Source organism: Lycium barbarum, chromosome 11 (genome assembly GCF_019175385.1).
Source record: "Lycium barbarum isolate Lr01 chromosome 11, ASM1917538v2, whole genome shotgun sequence".
NCBI classification, from domain to species: Eukaryota; Viridiplantae; Streptophyta; class Magnoliopsida; order Solanales; family Solanaceae; genus Lycium; species Lycium barbarum.
This window is the reverse complement of record NC_083347.1, coordinates 28,016,807-28,035,437: the sequence shown is the minus strand read 5'-3', so window position 1 is coordinate 28,035,437 and position 18,631 is coordinate 28,016,807. Positions and strand designations below refer to the sequence as shown.

At 34.3% G+C, this 18,631-nt stretch overlaps 1 protein-coding gene across 1 annotated transcript; it reads right to left on the bottom strand.

Annotated features, from left to right (window-relative positions):
• Positions 1 to 2,395: 2,395 nt before the first annotated feature.
• On the bottom strand, positions 2,396 to 7,928 carry LOC132619637 (uncharacterized). The gene is made up of 5 exons (XM_060334481.1): positions 7,850 to 7,928; positions 5,451 to 5,518; positions 4,883 to 4,936; positions 3,072 to 4,802; positions 2,396 to 3,016 (listed from the first exon to the last, which is right to left on the bottom strand). Exons 1-5 carry the CDS (start codon positions 7,926 to 7,928, stop codon positions 2,396 to 2,398), a joined length of 2,553 nt encoding a protein of 850 aa, XP_060190464.1.
• Between the last annotated feature and the right edge of the window lie 10,703 nt (positions 7,929 to 18,631).

The following is an 18,631-nucleotide window of genomic DNA, read 5'->3' as shown; positions in this document are numbered from 1 at the left end:
TTCAGAATTTGTTCATACTGCTCTTTAGTGAATGAGCACCCCTGTAGACTTGGATTTTTCTCAGGACCAACTGATGCTCCTTGGTTTGCTGCACCCAAGTTTTGACTTTACATCATATGAGCATACTCCTGCCCATGTCCAAAATTAGCCATTTGATGTTCTTGAGTATTGCACTCTATCATGACATTATAAGTAGTGCTCCTGTTAGGACCAGGACCCCCTTTCTTCTTGTACTTAAAACCAGGAGGATAACCCACAATCTTATAACAAGTATCTTTGGTGTGCCCCTTCAGCTTACAGAATTCACATTGAAGATTGTAGTCCTTTTTGAACCTTTGACTTGGATTATTATACTGGTTACCATGGTAACTTCCACTAGAATTTGCCCCTGACCTTGACTACATTGCCACATCAAATTGTGAACCTGGGTTTGGTCCCAATATCCCAGAAGTTGCAGCTACAGAGTTTTGTCCTTCATTACTAATTACCATGCCATAAGCTTGATTTACTGTTGGGACTGGATTTATCAACAATATTTGACTCCTTGCTTGACTATAAGATTCATTTAACCCCATGAGGAATTGGAAAAGCTTTAATTTCTGCAGATGTACAATATAATCTTTTGACACTGGACATTCACACGTCGGTGCTGGTATAAGGGCATCAAACTCCTCCCACATATTCTTTAATCTTGAAAAATATGCAGATACAGACAGTGTTCCTTGACTAAAAGTTGCTATCTCTTTATGTATGTTATAAGACCTTGAACTATCAATCTTGGTGAACCTTTCTTGGAGTTCTTCCCAGACTACTTGTGCACTCGTTGCATACATTATCCCCCAAATTAGACTGCTAGAGACTGAGTTCATCACCTATGACAGAACGATGGCATTAACCCTTTCCCATCTATCCCCCATAGTTACATGAAACTTTTCTTTTGCATTAACTCCATTCACCAACCCTAGTTTATTACGACCTAGCAATGCAATACGCATAGACCTGTACCAAGCAGTGTAATTTTCGATACCTGTGAGTTAAAATGATATGAGATTGATCCCACTCACATCTGCAGGGGATAAGAAAAGAGGATGATCATAGTCAATTTCGGTTGTGCCATTGTCGTTTCTTGTTTCATTGCCATTAATCCTTCGATTAGGATCAAGATTTCCAGCCATGTTGATGAGCTTTATCAAGATTTATCAGAGTTTTCCGAATAAGAAGATTTTGCAGAATTCGAAATTGAGAATAGTGATAGGGGAATTTCATAAATTGAAATGAAAAACAAACTAGGAATTCTAGTTTCAAAAGCTCTGATACCATGTAATTGTGAAAGAATTATTGGGTATTAAACCCTAAGAGAAAGAAAGATATACAGTTGAGAAGAGAGAAGATGATTCTTTCATTTTCATAATTAAAACGAATGAGTACAGATTAGAGTTATCTTCATCTTTATACTTCTAACTAACTAATGACACTTTTAACTAACTAACTATAATTGAAACTTCCTAACAATAATAGTGAAAAGACTCTTTTGCCCTTTTTACTCATGTGACACCTTTCTTTACAAAGAGAGATGCTATGTTGCTTCTACTTAGATTAGAACTAAAGATATTTTGAAGCTAAATGTGCTATCTTTAATAAAGTAAGGAGCAAACATAGAAAAAGAAACAATAATTTAGGGACCAGATATACCATAAAAATTAAATATTTTAACCTAACTCAATTGAATGAAGGAGCATAATTAGTAGTACTAATCATATTATACTAAAAGAGGGAACGTCAAAATGAAAAGTTGAAATACCTTTTTGCCTTTCACTTAAACACTATTTCTATTTTTTTTTTTTTTTTCAATAATTTAAACGCTGGAATTCTCAATTTTAAAGGTTTCCGATGTGCATTAAATTATGTAACAGAGTAGTGGCGGAGGCAGGATTTCCATTCAGGGGGTTCAAAAAAATAAAATAAGCACGCTAGTATTGGCAAAAGAGCAGGTCGGATCAGGAAAAAAAACGGGTCGGATCAAAGTTCAATATTCATCATCCATGTAGAATTTTCAAAAAGAAAATTTATTTTTTCCAATCTGAAAGCATCATAAACTAAGTAAAAACTAACAAAGTAAAGCAGCCCAACAAAACCAATTACTTCTACGAAAAACCAAGCACAAGACAGGACATAAAAGTCCGACAGATATGCGACGAGAAACAATAATTAATAGCTTCACAAGTCACAATAAAATGCCTCAATAAAGGCTAACAAACTAAGCAAAAGCTAATAAGGTAAGAAGTTTCCATTAACAAAGGAAACTTGAAGATGCCATATTACAAAAGCAAAAGCTTGTGAGCTTTTGAAGCAAAAACAAGGAAACTAAGTTAGACTACATACGAACCATGGAGTTTTACAATTGTACTCTACGAGGTTTCATATCTTGAAATGTCTTAATAACAGCATCATTAGAAACATTATCAAATATATCTTTTTCTAGATAAGGCACCAAACAACCACTAAAAAAATCATCACTCATTTGACTCCGCAAGTCATTCTTGATAAACTTCATTGCTGAAAAGGCTCTTTCAACGGATGCTGTGGCAACCGGCAGAAGCAAAGCAAGTTTCACTAAGCGGAATACAAGAGGATAATTTGAATGCTTCTTTGTTTGTACTAATGTTTTTGAAAGATCACAAAGCACTTTTAGATTGGAGAACCTTTCATCAACATCACGAACATCAATAATGTAACTTGCAAGTTGATTCTCAAGAGAACCTATATTCAATTCATTAAAGTCATCAGGGTATAATTTAGCCATTTTCATTATTTTCCTGATGTCAAAACTTGAAAATGAGTCAATTGGATTCAAACAAGAAATTCCATGAAGCAAATCAGTCGTCGCTTCGCCAAAACGATCTTTAAGTTCTTGAAGTTTCCAATCAATAATATTGCAAAATACCTCAACACGATAATGATGTGAGACTGTATTGTCACCAAGTCTCCTTTGTGATCTTAAAGAGCTAACATATGGCTCCTCAAAGTTAGGTACCAAAATGTCATGCTTGATACAAATTAAATAAAGACACCATAGCAATAAGAGAATCCCATTCTTCATCCCTATACGCTTGCAACTTTATTTTTGCTACTTCAACAAGTAGCATGGCATTTGCCAAATCTTGCTCCTTTTTTTGTAAGCATTTATTAAGCTCATTTGTGATTGCTAAAACATCACTCATCAAATGCAACATGAACGCAACCTCATATGTTCGACAAGCTTCAAGATATCCCATTGCCTTGGCTCTTTCATCCCATAATCGTGCATCAAGAACAAGTGATTCAAGAACATTAAGAATAGAGCCAAACATAAGAATAAAATTGTTGAAAGATTTAAAATGAGATCCCCAACGCGTATCACAAGCTCTTGAAAGACCGAGTTCTTGATTCAAGCCCCTACCGGTTGTAAGCTCACCCAAATCTAATGCCTCTTGAATTCTTTCTTTTTGAGAATCTCGAAATTCATCCATACGCTTAAAAGAAGATCCCAATACATTCAAAATATTTGAAACTAATACTACAAGTTTTCCCACTTGAATACATTTTTTCGAGACCGCAACAAGAGTTAGTTGAAGTTGATGAGCAAAACAATGAATGGAATGGGCCGATCTACTTTCTTGCCTAATCAACATTTTAAGGCCATTGATTTCACCTTGCATATTGCTTTCCCCATCATAACATTGTCCACGCACATATGATAGACTTAAGGAATGTTGAGCAAGTAAATTAGCAATTGCCCTCTTTAGAGATAAAGCACTAGTATCTTGAACATGAACAATGTCAAGAAGCCGCTCCATCACAAATCCATTTCTATCAATATATCGTAAGACAATAGCCATTTGCTCCGTGCGTGACACATCAAAAGACTCATCAACTAGTAAAGAAAAGTAGTCACCATTTAATTCCTCAAGAATAGCTTTAATTGTTTCTATCTTACAAGCCCTGACAGTATCTTTCTGAATTATTGGAGAAGTCATTTGATCATTTTGAGGAGCATGTTCTAGTACATAATCACGAATATTATCACACTTTTTCGCATACCATGAGAGAATTTGAAGAAAATTACCCCTACTAAGTGATGATTTAGATTCATCATGACCTCGAAATGCCAATCCTTGAGTTATAAGAAGTCTTACTACATCAACTGAAGCACTTAACCGGACCCAATATGCATGCTTAAATTGACTAAATTGCATCTCAAGTGCAAAATGAATAGACTGTTGTACCCGCAATAAATCTTGACATTTCTTTTTTGACTGGTTATGTGGGCTGTTCGGTAGACCAATATGTTTTCCTAGATTCTTCTTTTTTTGCCAACTCTTAAACCCAATAGTTGAAAATACTTCACCCCCACCTTGATTAGTGTTGTAGACTTTAAATAGATAACAATACAAACAATAGACTGCATCTTTACTAACACTATACTCCAACCAATCATGATATACATCATCAAACCATTCAGAATTAAAACGACGCATTGATCTAGAAATATTCGTTTGAGGATACTCATGCTGAAGCAATCGAGGTTGACAAGGACCATTAATAAGGTATGCTCTTCTAATAACATCACGATGGTTTGGATGATAATCCAAGATTGGGGTTCTTTCACCCGAATCATAATTTAAAGTACTCAAATCAAATTCTTGAGAAGAAGGTAATGGTATTTCTGAATGGTGGGCATTTGCTTCCTGGTTAGGTTGACTAGAAGAAGCTACACTGGATTTCGGTACTTTGGTAAAATACTTATTTACTGAATGTTGAGACTGAATAGTAAAAAGTAAGAATGTTGTTAGAACTTAAAAAAAAAAAATAGTTTGTAGACAAGTTTTGTTCCTTGACTTACCAAGTTACTGTATTTTAAAGTGTTGTAAACATTTATACTTCTGTATATAACAAGCTGTAAAAACCAACATAGAGAAGAACATGGTTGCATAAACAATGTATATAAAGAGTACAATTAGTTGTAACAGATTGATTGAATCTTTATTTAATAATCCTATCGAGTTAATATATTAGTACTATTTATCTCCTCATTTATGAATGTATATTTGGGAAACTAGAATTATTGATAACAGTTATCAGTTTCAAGAAAAAAACTACAATTATTGATAAAGGTATGGAACTACAATATTAAATGCAAGAAGGTCGTTCTTCACACCAAAACATACATACATTCATTCATGTACAAAATGATCAAAGATGGATAAATGGATAATCATACTCGACACTGTAGCTCTAGCTTCTATTAGTACTATTTCCCATATATATATTCGTAAACAAAAAAGCAACAACTAAAACTGCTTCTTCAAGGGACTGCATTAAGCTCCAATCATCGATTGGGGAGGGTAAGCAAATATATAGAATTTTAGAAAAGAAAAAAAATAGAAAAAAGAAGGGAACTAAGAACTTACCGAGGAAGCCATTAACAGAGACCAGAGAGATGACCGACGGCCAGCAATGGCGAAATTAATGGACAGAACTGAACAGAAAAAAAAAAAAAGAGAATGGCGAGGATAGTGGAGGAAGAGAGAAAGAAAACTAGCGGAAGAGAGAGAAAACGTAGTGGTTTTTTATTTAGTATTTGACTTTGAGCTTAGGGATTTGAGTCCAATTGGATCTGCCCACTGCCCCCTTACTACTAAACTACATCGTTTCATTTAGTGCAGCTCAATTGGTGAGAGTCTCCTTTGGGAGAACAAAAGGGGGGAGGTCACGGGTTCGATACCAGCCGCTGCAGCGTATATCGAATTGTCTGTTGGCACCTGCCCATACAATACCTGAGTATGCATGTCATGTATGTATGTATGTACGCATGTTCATGGGGTCAGTATGGTTAGCGCCCAGCTGTACCCAGGGGTTCACAGTATGGTTAGCGCCCAGCTGTGGGTCCTCACAAAAAAGGCGACTTTTTGTCGAGGATCCGAAGGTGTTACCCATACATGCAACGGGTTGCCCTCTCATACATACATGACATGCATACATACATGACCCACAGAAGGTGTTACCCATACATGCAACTGTGAGGACTACTGAGTAATTGTGGCAGTGAAATCACAGACAATTCGAGATAGCACGCTGCAGCGCCTCGAACCCGTGACCTCAAGCCTTTTGTCCCCCGAAGGAGCGCCTCTTACCAATTGAGCTGCATTAAGCTCCAATCATCGATTGGGGAGGGTAAGCAAATATATAGAATTTTAGAAAAGAAAAAAAAAATAGAAAAAAGAAGGGAACTAAGAACTTACCGAGGAAGCCATTAACAGAGACCAGAGAGATGACCGACGGCCAGCAATGGCGAAATTAATGGACAGAACTGAACAGAAAAAAAAAAAAAAAGAGAATGGCGAGGATAGTGGAGGAAGAGAGAAAGAAAACTAGCGGAAGAGAGAGAAAATGTAGTGGTTTTTTATTTAGTATTTGACTTTGAGCTTAGGGATTTGAGTCCAATTGGATCTGCCCACTGCCCCCTTACTACTAAACTACATCGTTTCATTTAGTGGACCTCTGAAAAAAATTGGCTGAAACAAATGCTGACAGCCAGGTTCGAACCCGCGCAACTTGTGCGAATCTAAACCCGCTGCGCCGCTGAGCTGCACCTTTCGTTTGTGTTGAGGGGGTTCAGTATTAAATATATACACATAAAATAAAAATTTGACTCTATATAAACAGCGTAATTTTTCGACTGAGGGGGTTCGGATGAACACCCTGGACTATACCTAGATCCGCCACAGAGATGGAATTAAGAAAGACATGTGAATGAGATATCTTTTTGTATCCCAATCTTTTCGTATCCTCTGCCTAAAACTATGATACTTTGGCCAGATTATTCTGAATGAACTGAAAATTAAGTTTGCTATTTAATTAGGGTCCTATTAAATGGTGAACGTGGTGAACCAGATTATGAACGTAGGAATTGGAACTTTAACACCGCTAAAGCATTTACACCTCCTACCATTAAAGCTACAAAGTGGTGTTCAATACTAAATTTATGGATTTCTCTATCAATGGCCATCAGTTACTACTTGCTGAATAATATCAGCCTACTGTTGAGCTTATATATGGAGTTAAAAGTCTGCAATATGCATAACTATCACTATTAGAAGAGAAATAATTGACGGAAACTACAGATTTTAGCAGGAAAATTTATTTTTTTGTGTTAGTTTTTATGAGTATTCATGAAATTGTGTACTTTTGTTTATGCAAATTCTTAATAAGCAATACTCTCCACCGTTATTTATCATTTTATTACGATAAATTATTCGAAAATTATACTCACTATTGAGATTATAAGGAGAAGAAACGGTGACAGAAGAAAATCATAGAAGATGTTGAAACTGCTTTGGGGTTATAGCTATAGGATAATTTCTTTTTCCCAGAATATTGTTTCTTATGAAAGTCGATATTGGAACAAAAAGAAAAAAAAAATTACCACAACAATAATAACATTTAATTACACTAAACATCTCTCAGGACATGTTTCTGTTTTCTGGAGTTGGTATATTTAAGGGAAGTTTGCAGAGCACAAGTAGGAGAATTAAAAAATGCTGCCAACAAATATATTTTTGGCTCCATTTACAAATATGTTAAGCCTATAGACTATTTTTGAACAAAATTCATTTTTTGACACCACGTTTACTACTTATGTGTCAAAAATGACCGTGCATTTTCCTTATCTGCTGCAGGGAATTGTATATAATCCAACATTATGTCATGGTTTAAATTTATTTAGTATGGGACATCATGCTTTTAAGTTCTTTTTTGTCCGAGATCCTACATTTATTGTACTCTTTTATAAGTTGATTTTGTGACATACGACTTGCTGCCTGATTTTTGCTATTAAGAAGTTCCCCTTTGTCTCCTCTAATAACATGGAGTACGCTTCCAGATCCCATAGTGTGTTGGAATATAAAAGGATATACTACATATCATAGTTCCTTTTAAAAAGATATTAATCAAGTCCAGTAAATGTGTATCATTATGGCTGGATCATTACACCTTCAAATCTTACTTTAGATTAGCAGATTTACATAGTAAAATCTAAGTTCTAATAAAAGAACATAAAATTTGTGTTGTGGAGTCTTACTAATGATTAGACTGATTGAAATTAATTCCAAATGTTTAATCAGATATACACTCAGTACCTTTTAACAAGATATTCGACGTATTTCATCTGTTTATATCAAGTCCTTTGTTCGTGAATAAGGAGTATACCATATAATTTACTTCTAACCGTAACACTTTGTTATTTAGTATGGTATCAAATTCACTATTTTCTATTAAGGCTTAATTTGGTCTTATAATGCTTTTAACAGGTTACTTGGATTGCTGCATCACAAAATTGATAACAATTCAATATTTTTGTAATTACTTAATTAAAATGATAAAGATATTCGTAGATATCGCCGGGCGAAGTTGCTCATTTTTTCAATCAAACCACAATAATAAACAATGCGCTGGAACCATATTAGATTGCGGAACATTACTCTTCTATTATTTTTCCTGATATAATAAAATCTTATATTTTCTTGAAGCACTAAAATATCAAATTGCCAATATCTGACGGATGATTGTGTTACATTTCGTAATTCTAATTATATTTATACAATTCAACTAATATTTTTTTTAATCAAACTCACAGATGACTGAAGTAATAATTTTGAATCAATCAAAGGAGACAACGGATACACATGTACGTGTAATCGTCCTTTATATACATCAGTCAATTTTTTCAGCAGTTATTATTTTTATCACAAATAGCGTGTAGGATAACACCACGAAACTGACAATGATTTACTACCCATCCTAAGAAAGGCATAATAAAAAGGTGGAAGCTACCGTTTCTTAAAAAGACTGGGAAAAACTTTAACACATGAAATAGTTGCAATCATAGCCAAAATTTGAATTATGTGGTGTTGACATATTAAAGAAAGGAATTATTGTCAAGTTGAATGCATGATAGTATATTATAAGAATCACATAATTATGACATAATTGAAGTCATTCAAATATTACTTTTAGTATGATGTGCCGTGCACCAATAATAGATATGCTTGCAGTTTATAAGAATCACATAGTTGAAGTCGTTAAAATATTACTTTTAGTATGATGTGCCGTGCACCAATAATAGATATGCTTGCAGTTTATAAGAATCACATAGTTGAAGTCGTTAAAATATTACTTTTAGTATGATGTGCCTTGCACTGATAATAGATATCGGTTAAATATAGGTTCACTACTCATCAGTTTGAGCTTGAAGTTTTTTCTCTTCAATTTCTATTAATTAGCATGGAATATACGTGTCACGGGCTAAACTTTTCTCGTGCGTCAGCGGAACTTTTTCGCGCGTCAGCGGCACACAAACGCCCGTGCGGCGCTCGCAGTCCTTCATGACCACGAGCCAGCCTATCTCATTTCCCAGGTTTCTAGGCACGATCCATTGCCTAAGTCGAAGTTCGCCATGGAGGCTCACTTCAGCTGTGCCGCTCGATTGATGTCGACTGACATACTAGCATTCTCTTTGTGGCGCATTCCTCTCTGCTGGATCTCGTCCATGCGCACCTTTGGGTTTGGCTACGGACATGCTTGTCCCTCGCCTGGACCTGAGCATCGCCATCGCGTGCACAGTCCTATCCTTAAGCTTGACACTCGCTTCGTGCATACGCACCTCGCTCGTGCCTTGCCCAAGTCTGTTACACGTGTCCAGAAACTAGTAAATATAATAGAAACGAACAAATCTAACGAATTTAAAAGCATGACGTTTTATGATGAATTTAATACTTTTACCTACTACTCCATTTAATTGATTGATGGAGCAATTTTGATAGTATTTCGTCCGGTCTATTTTACTTGTCGTTCTTACTAAATATAGTTGAATAAAGTTTTTTAGAAAATCAAGATTTAATTAAATAATTTTTTCATCTTTATCTGTATTCAATAAATATGGAGAGAGACTAATACATGGTGAAAAAGAGAGTAGAATTAAATTAAAATTAAAATAATTTAGTTAAATTATCATTTTAATAAATATTTTTTATGAAGCGTGCAACAGAAAAACATGATAACTCAAATGGATCGGCGCAGTAGAAAATGTGAAAGTAACGTTACCATCTGACAACTTAATCTACATATTTTACACGTGTTGGGAAATACTGAAGCTACGTGCATGAGATATTACTACTCCGTTGGTCTTAAATTATTTGTAATCTTTTTGTTTTAAACGTCCTTTAAGATATAATTAAGTGGGGGCATTTGACTAACTTTATATATATATGTGCGTCTAAGTTATAATTTCTCTCAATTAAATGTTAATTTTATTTATGTATTATCTCAATTAATGATAAAATTTTATTAAGAATAAAATGGGAAAAAAGTAATTAATTGTGTCTTAAACTTCTAAAATGAAAAATAATTTGATACTATTATTTTAATCACCACGACAAATAATTTGAAATAGAGGGAGTGCAAAGACAAGTCAATAGTGGAAATTGAATGAGTCTCTTACCTGAAATTAAAGCGTTCAGACGAAGGACTTTGAGCCCGTTTAGATGGGCTTATGGTTGTCTTATAAGCCAAAGGTCATAAGTTAGAAATTTTAATTTATGATTTTGACTTATTTTTATATTTCAGATTATAGATAAATGTTTAAAAATATTTTTTAAATTTACTTAAATTCAACAAAAATACTTAAAAATTATTTTAGCTTAAAAACACTTAAAATCAGTCAATCCAAACAGGCTTTTTGCTCAGTTCCCAAGGCATGCATCTTACGGTCTCTTTCTGCATGCATGGGGACTCTTCAGATTAATGCATGCAATGACCAGTGGAGTCCACTCACCAGCTAAAGGAGTAGATCACTTCAAGATGCAGGTGTTGTCATTTAATTACCTCCAGTCCAGCGGAGTCCATGCACTGGTCAGCTAGTCCTTTCATCCCTGCCCATTTTATTAAAAATATCCGTCCTACGATACTTATTAATTTACAAGATCAAGATAGAGTTTATTAAATTTTTTATATATTTTACCTTTAACATTAGTTGTTATTTAAAGTAACTAATATTGACTAGAACGTAATATCTTGGAAAGAGATAAAAATAATTTCTTAAGAGGCGCATAACGGAGAAAGTGAACAAATAATATGGGATGGAAAGAGTAATTAATTTCAGTCCTGTTGCATTTATATAGCTCACATGTTTCGAGTTATTTGGCTGTTGCAATTGGGGTGAAAATTCGAGAGTACTGGAACATGCAACAACTAATGTTCGACCAGGTCGAATATGAAAACGAGGTTTTCTGTGCTCAGCTTCATTAATTACTAGTCACAAATATCAGATGTCAGATGTCAAATTTGTTATTCCGAGAGTGCAATATGTGACAGATGCTTGGGTGTTTGGACGAAAGAGACGCGTGTATAGTATTTCATTTTCTCAAGAGTTTTGGCCAAATGTTTATAGAATTCATTTTCCATTTTTCTATTTCTTTTTAAACTTTTAGTCCCTACGATTTAGTATTTTACTTGTTGTTCTTAAAAAAATAGACGGTTCAAAATAGTTGTTTTAAAAGATTAAAATATATTTAATTATTAGTTTTCATCTATATCCTTACACAATGTGGAGTGAGATTAGTGTAGTGAAAAAAAGAGTATTATTAAATAAAAATCAAGGAATAGACAAGGATAATTTAGTCAAATTATTTTTTTAATTAATATTTTCTTTGGTGTTCAAAATAAAAAAATATGATTAGGAAAATGGACCACAGTGAGTATTTGATACAGTAAAGACTCAATCTTTAACAACAAAAACCACTTTTAACTCAGTTGGCCAACTTTGCACAATCAATGTGCATATCGCAAGGGAAGTACCAAATTGGTGACTCATGACTGGCGGATCCATATGTACACACGCACATCAGTCATATGAATGATCTCACGAATTCAATAGTCCCCGCATTTCACTATTACAATTTGACTCAATAGTCCCACATCTCAATATCACAACCGTACTCAATAGTCCCCACATCTCTATATCAAACTAGACTCACGCAGTCCTAGTTACGGTATTAACATCGGACTCACACAAGTCCTCATTTCTCCGCATTACAACTCCACAACAACATCACATTTCAAATAAGGAGAAGAGAAGAAAATAACACAGAGATGCAGAGAAAATCATGCTCTTCCTGTATACAACTAGTTCAAATTCATCAACATGGCGTAGATATTATGTTCAACTCATCAAAGCACATAAATGAAAAATAAATTAAAGCTGCGATCTAGCATTCCAAGTAATTCCCTTTCAATGCTTGATATTTGCGCATATACTCGTCATTAGGGTGTACATGGACCGGGTTGGTTCGGGTTTTTTAAAGACCAAACCAAACCAATTGCATCGGGTTTTTAAATCTATAAATCAAACCAAACCAACAAAAGTCGGGTTTTTCAACCTCGGGTTTTCTCGGTTTTCTCGGTTTTTTCGGGTTTTTTCCTGTAAAGTCTTCATACAAAACATATAACTTATACTTCAAATATTTCTTTAGTCCTAGTAAGATACAACGATCTAATTAAGATATTTATTAAGAAAATAACACAAAACGTGATGAGAGATGACATTGTACTAAAATATTCAACGAAAAAAATTAATGAAATTGCATAAAATAAAATTATCATAATCTAAAAGTACTAAGTCATGCTACAATAAATACAACTAATTTATAAGGCATGTAAAAAATGATCATAATCTAAAAGTACTAAGTCATGCTAAAATAAGTACGGCTACTAAGTATTAATTATATGACTAAATATTATTAAAGAAAAAAATAAAATTAAGTTATGCATTTTCACTTTCTAAACTAATATAAAACTAAAGAATAGATATCAAAATTATTGTCATTCTAGTGTTAGATATGAATTTCTTTTGTTAGCATTAGTATTGATTTGATTTTTGTTGAGTTTTATTTGAGTTACTAATATCATTGGGTTATAAAACTTATTAAATCATTCAAAAGTCTAATTCCAAGCTTGAAATAATATGTTAAAAGATAAAAAATTATGAAAAAGTTAAAGAAATATTTATAAATTACATTATAAATAAATATTTCTATATATAAAATGTGTTTGAAATTTTATAAATGTAATGTCGGGTTGGTTTGATTCGGTTTGACTTTGTAGTTAAAACCAAACCAAACCAATAGTGTTCGGTTTTTTTTTTTTAAAACCAAACCAAGTCAAACCAAACCACTAGTCGGGTTTTTTTCACGGTTTGGTTCGGATTATCGGTTTTCTTTGTACACCCCTACTCGTCATGGCATATGTATGCTATCCTCATAGTACAAGGTGCTTATAACACTTTAAAGTTTGAAAAAGATTCTCCTATTGAGGTCAAAGTCTTAACTTAACTCGATCAGGTGAGTTTTAACCTCTCACGACCGGCAAACGCTCAAACGCATTCGAGCGGCTCAACTGTAGCCAAATTAAATATTCAACAACATTAAACGAAGCTAAGAAATCAATTCCCATAATTTAATTTGCAGTTTATGTCAAATTCAACCCCGAGCCCCACGGTCAAATCTTAAAAAAAAAATCATATTCAGATTAAGCATTGACTAAGGTATCCAAGTTGATGTTTAGATTCTTATTTCAAGTTCAAATCGACATTCAAAACCTCAATTTACACATTCTTGAACTTAGGGCAAAATTCCCCAATTTTACACTTCAAAATCCATAATTGAAGGCTCAAATCCTATGAGTAGTCAAGATATATAACCAAAATCGAGTTTAGTTTACTTACTCCAACTCAATTAATGAACTCCTCACGAAAAACTATATTTAAATTGAGCTCAAAATCTCCAATTAATGTTGCAACAAAGTAAAAATTGGAAACTCAATTTTTATACATGGTAGACAACCCCCCTCTCTATTGCGACAGGATCACTCATGACCACAAAGAGAAGTCTAGCAAGTCTCCTTCGCGAACATGACTCATTCCCTCGCAACTGTGATGACCAATAACTTTTTCCCATGCGACCGCGAAGCACAACAATTGCACTAGAAAATAAAAATTCCTACCTGCTAAAATGAGTGTTTTTAGTTTCAAAACCCACACGAACCCCTTGAGTCCCGATCCAAACCCCACAAACAAGTTTCAAATGGTAATATTAACTTCTATACAAAGTATCAAATCCTAAAATATGGCATTAAAACATAAAAATACAGGTCAGATTGCTACATGTAATCGATTGTTAATCAACGAAAGATGGTAAATAAATAGCTTATTATAACCGTTAAAGTATATTATTATTGTAAAATTAATTTACACTATCAACGATAATAAACAATTTCATTACCGAAAGGAATTAACTTAGAAAAGGAAAGAAATAAAGGGAAAAAAAGAACAAAAAAAAAAGAGTAGTATATTGAGATTAAACGAAGAGGGAAAAGGAAAAAAGAAAAGGAATAATCAAATATGAAAAGTAAGTAACGAAAGTTGAAAAGCAACTAATAGAAGCGTTTTATATTGAGGCAAGGCGTTACAGACAAAAAGTGAGGGTCACGTGTTGTCGGCATGTTCGTTACGTGTATAGACTATTAAGACAACTGGAACTTCAAAAGCATGCATCTTCAGGGTCCAAACGGTAGAGAAACAACAGAAAAGAGGTTATCTAAACCGTGTTATAATCAACTCCCTAAACAGTGCTCATGCACCCATTCTTAACAAAAATAGTTTTATTGTTCTGCGACAACCTTATTTGTTCAAAGAGAAAATAACATCATATAACAAAATAAGTATCATGCTCCAAACCTGGATTAGATGGACCAGCATCCGGTGCCTTAACTTGGCTGAGTGAACCAACTTGTAACATCTCATATGATTATTTGAATAATTGAAACATAACATCTATACATAACTGAAAGTCACCACAAATGCCTATGAAGACTCTAAGATATCTGAAACTGAACAACTGTCGTACTGTTGGGACAGGGCCACGACCTACCTGTAATCTCTATACATCAATAAGAATATTAAACTCGACTCAGCTCCAGATTTCTGATCTTGCAACACTTCCGCTGAATTTCCGCAAATATCTAGCAAAGAAGTCGGCTAACCTGTGCATCTGAACCTACAATGTGAACATAGCATCCCCGGCAAAAGGAACATGAGTACAGAAAGAATTCTACTTGTATGTAAGGCAGGCAGGATAGTACATGCAAATACTGAAACTCATATAAGAAATAAATGAAACATAATCGAATGCATACATCAGGACACTAAGAAACGACCTGTAGAATCACATGCCATATCTTACTGCACTTAAGGTTATTCTGAACATTCTTCTGAGTCTTTCTGATGATATCTTTTTGTCGCTATCTATAGTAATGTTCTGGAATTGTTTACTATAATACTTAGGATATTATACATTATTATACTTGGAGCATTGTACATTAGATTAGTCTTTAATTTTTTTTGGAATAAATAAGCCATATAGGCCCGTAGTGGATAATTTACCGAGCCACTGGGGTCTCGTATACATGTGATAATTGATAAACTAATATGCATGTAACTATTAGACTAACGAGCCTGTAACTTTCAGATTAATGAGCCTGTAACTGCAAATTAATAACCTGTAACTGTCAACTAATGAGCTGCACGAGCTATCAGCTGTAAATAGATTACTTGTACACATTGATTAATAGTTTTAAGCATCTCTTCATTAACTTATAGGAAAGATTACATATGATTCTTATTAGGTCGTTCATGTGTATAACTGGTTCATTCAATGTACATACTACATATAGTTTGCTCATGTAACATAATCTGGCATTTTTGCTAAACAGGGAGTTCTACACAATCATATGAGAACTTGATAGGACATGAACAATATCACATGAAAGAAAAAATTATATACAAATAGAATACTCACAATATTTTGTTCTTTAGAACTCATATAGAGAAAGGAATATGATAGAACTTCATATTTATGAATACGATATGGACATATGCACTTACTATTTTATGATCCTCATTTGGTACTTTCCAAACTTGTATTCTAGTCCTCTGAATCAGCTTAAATCGGTGAAAGACTATAATAGTCTATGTTAACATGATTCATCTTAAATGACGTTCTACAACCCAATAATGATAATCTAGATTCTGTCAACTGATTCACCTTAAGTCAAGGACTATAAGTTAATAACGATCGCATAAAAGCTACCAATATGATTTGCTTACATACTGACCTAAAATCCATCAACAATACTTTGAAAACCGTCCATATAACTCATTTCCTATAAGATCTATAACATATCAATAACCCTGAAACCTAGCCATTGGATTCAACTTAAGTAACGATTGATCTTATGTAACCGTCTATAATCCAATAACAATCTCCTAAAACTTACTAAAGTCTTAAACAAAGTAGGAGGATGGCAAAGCAATATGCTTTCTATCGGAGGCAAAGCAGTTATTCTCAAACATATTTTACACTTTCAGACTCTTTTTCTTATATTTGCTTTAGTTCGTCCAGTAACTGTACTAAGTAAATAGAGATGTATTTCTCTATTTTTTTACGGAGAAAAAATAAAGAGAAAAATAGGTACAATTGGAGTTCTTGGGAAAGATATTCTTTCCATTTGAGGAGGGTGGACTTGGTTTCAAGAAACTTGATAAGTTATGTCATTTTGTGTTTTGATGATTTGACAAACACTTGAGGGACCAGGTACTCGATCAAGTCCCCTGAGTGTCGTGTTGACAGTATAGTCAACACGCTACAACTGTAAAGCTGCGATACTGTTACTATGCTGATTGGAAGAACCACAGTAGCACAGCTGCAGTTTGCTAGAGGCCAAACCTGCAGCTAAAGGCTAATATCAAAAGATGAAATGTCCCTATCCATGGTACATGCTTCTCACATAAAATGCTTAACCTAACACTTAAAATTTGAAAAATCACATTATTCCAAGTGTAGCCGCCATTGCTCTCTAGGTGCTCTCAAGAACAAAACTTCAACAAATGCAAGGATTAGATCCCAACAACTAAAGATGTCTTAATTCCTAGGTTTGTTATGTCTCTGTCATTTTGTTCTTCACTTGTAATCCTACTCTACTTTCGAGAAATGTTATTGTACGAAGGTTTTAACCTTTGTTTATTTTGGTTTCTTGACTAGAATTAGTTAAGGTGTGTTTGGGTGCTTGGCTAGAGTTAGTCAAGGGTTGTAGCTTACAATAGAGTTATTGTAAGGGGTGAGGGATTAAGAGTTTAATTCCTAGGTTGTAAAAGGTTGTAATCTGAGAGTTGCTCAGTTTAGTGAAGTTAAATCCTACTCTGGTGGGTCATGATTTTTAATCCCTTGAGTAAGGAGTTTTCCACATAAATGTCTTGTCTTATTTACTTTCTAATTTTTACTTGAGGGAACAACTAGAGAACCTGATTCTCTATACTATTTGGTGGACTCTTATTTTTTATCAATTGGTATCAAAACAGGTTCTTTTTAAAATGTTAACACCTAGAAAGGATCTATATCATGGCTGCTCCACCTAACCTCGAGGAAGGACAGTCAATTACAAGACCCCCAATGTTTAATGGAAAGTATTATGGGTAGTGGAGGACTAGGATGCATGATTATATCATGGCTGAGGACTCAGAGCTTTGGGACATCATCTGTGATGGTCCTTTTATCCCTATGAAGACTGATTCAGAGACCTCAAAGTCAGTTCCCAAAATAAGAAAAGAATACTCTGAAAATGACAGGAAATCTATGGAGAAGAACTACAAGGCAAAGAAGATCTTGATCTGTGGTATTTGGGCCAGATAAATACAATCGTATTTCATTTTGTGGATCTGCTAAGGAGATATGCGAAGCTCTTCTAACAGCCCATGAAAGAACTACTCAGGTAAAGCGGTCCAAAATAGATTTGCTTAGCATTGAGTATGAGCTTTAAAATGAAAGACGATGAGTCCATTCATGATATGCACACTCGCTTCACCTCCATAATCAATAAGCTTCACCCTATTGGAAACATTATTCCAACCAACAGACTTCTCCGAAGAATAATCTGTGTTCTACCAGGTTCTTGGGAAAGCAAAGTGAATGCCATCACTGAAGCCAAGGACTTGCAGACACTGACTATTGATGAGCTTATTGGTAACCTTAAGTCTTATGAGATAAATAGAAAGAAGGATCTTGAAAGAAGAGAGCCAAAGAAAGAAAAAAAGCCTAGTTCTCAAAGCTGCTAAAAGTGACACAAGAAGTGATGAATCTAAGATGGCATACCTCACTCAAAGATTTCATAAGATGATTCGAAGAAATTGTGGGGTCCCAAAGAGAGGAAGCTCCAGTAGAAACTTCAAAGGAAATGATTGTTGTCATAAGTGTAGGAAACCTGGACACTTCATTAAAGAATGTCCTTTTCACAAGCTGGATTATTACAAAAATGCTGATAAGGTGGCTAACAGGAACCAGGTTCCTGATAAGACGTTCAACATGAAGGAAGGTGCTGACAACTTGGTAAAGCAGGCTCTGGCTGCTTAAGGAGATTCTTCTAGTGAATCTGAAAATGGAGATGATGCAGGTGATACATCTATGCTGGATATTGATAGTGCATGTTC

Bases quoted from the DNA above. Each gene is read 5' to 3' on its own strand.
- LOC132619637 (XM_060334481.1), bottom strand. From the start codon at position 7,928: ATGGGATCTGGAAGCGTACTCCATGTTATTAGAGGAGACAAAGGGGAA. The intron at 4,937-5,450 runs GTAAGTTCTTAG...TGGTTTTTACAG, and splicing joins CTCTGTTAATGGCTTCCTCG to CTTGTTATATACAGAAGTAT. The intron at 4,803-4,882 runs GTAAGTCAAGGA...TTTACTATTCAG, and splicing joins CTTTAAAATACAGTAACTTG to TCTCAACATTCAGTAAATAA.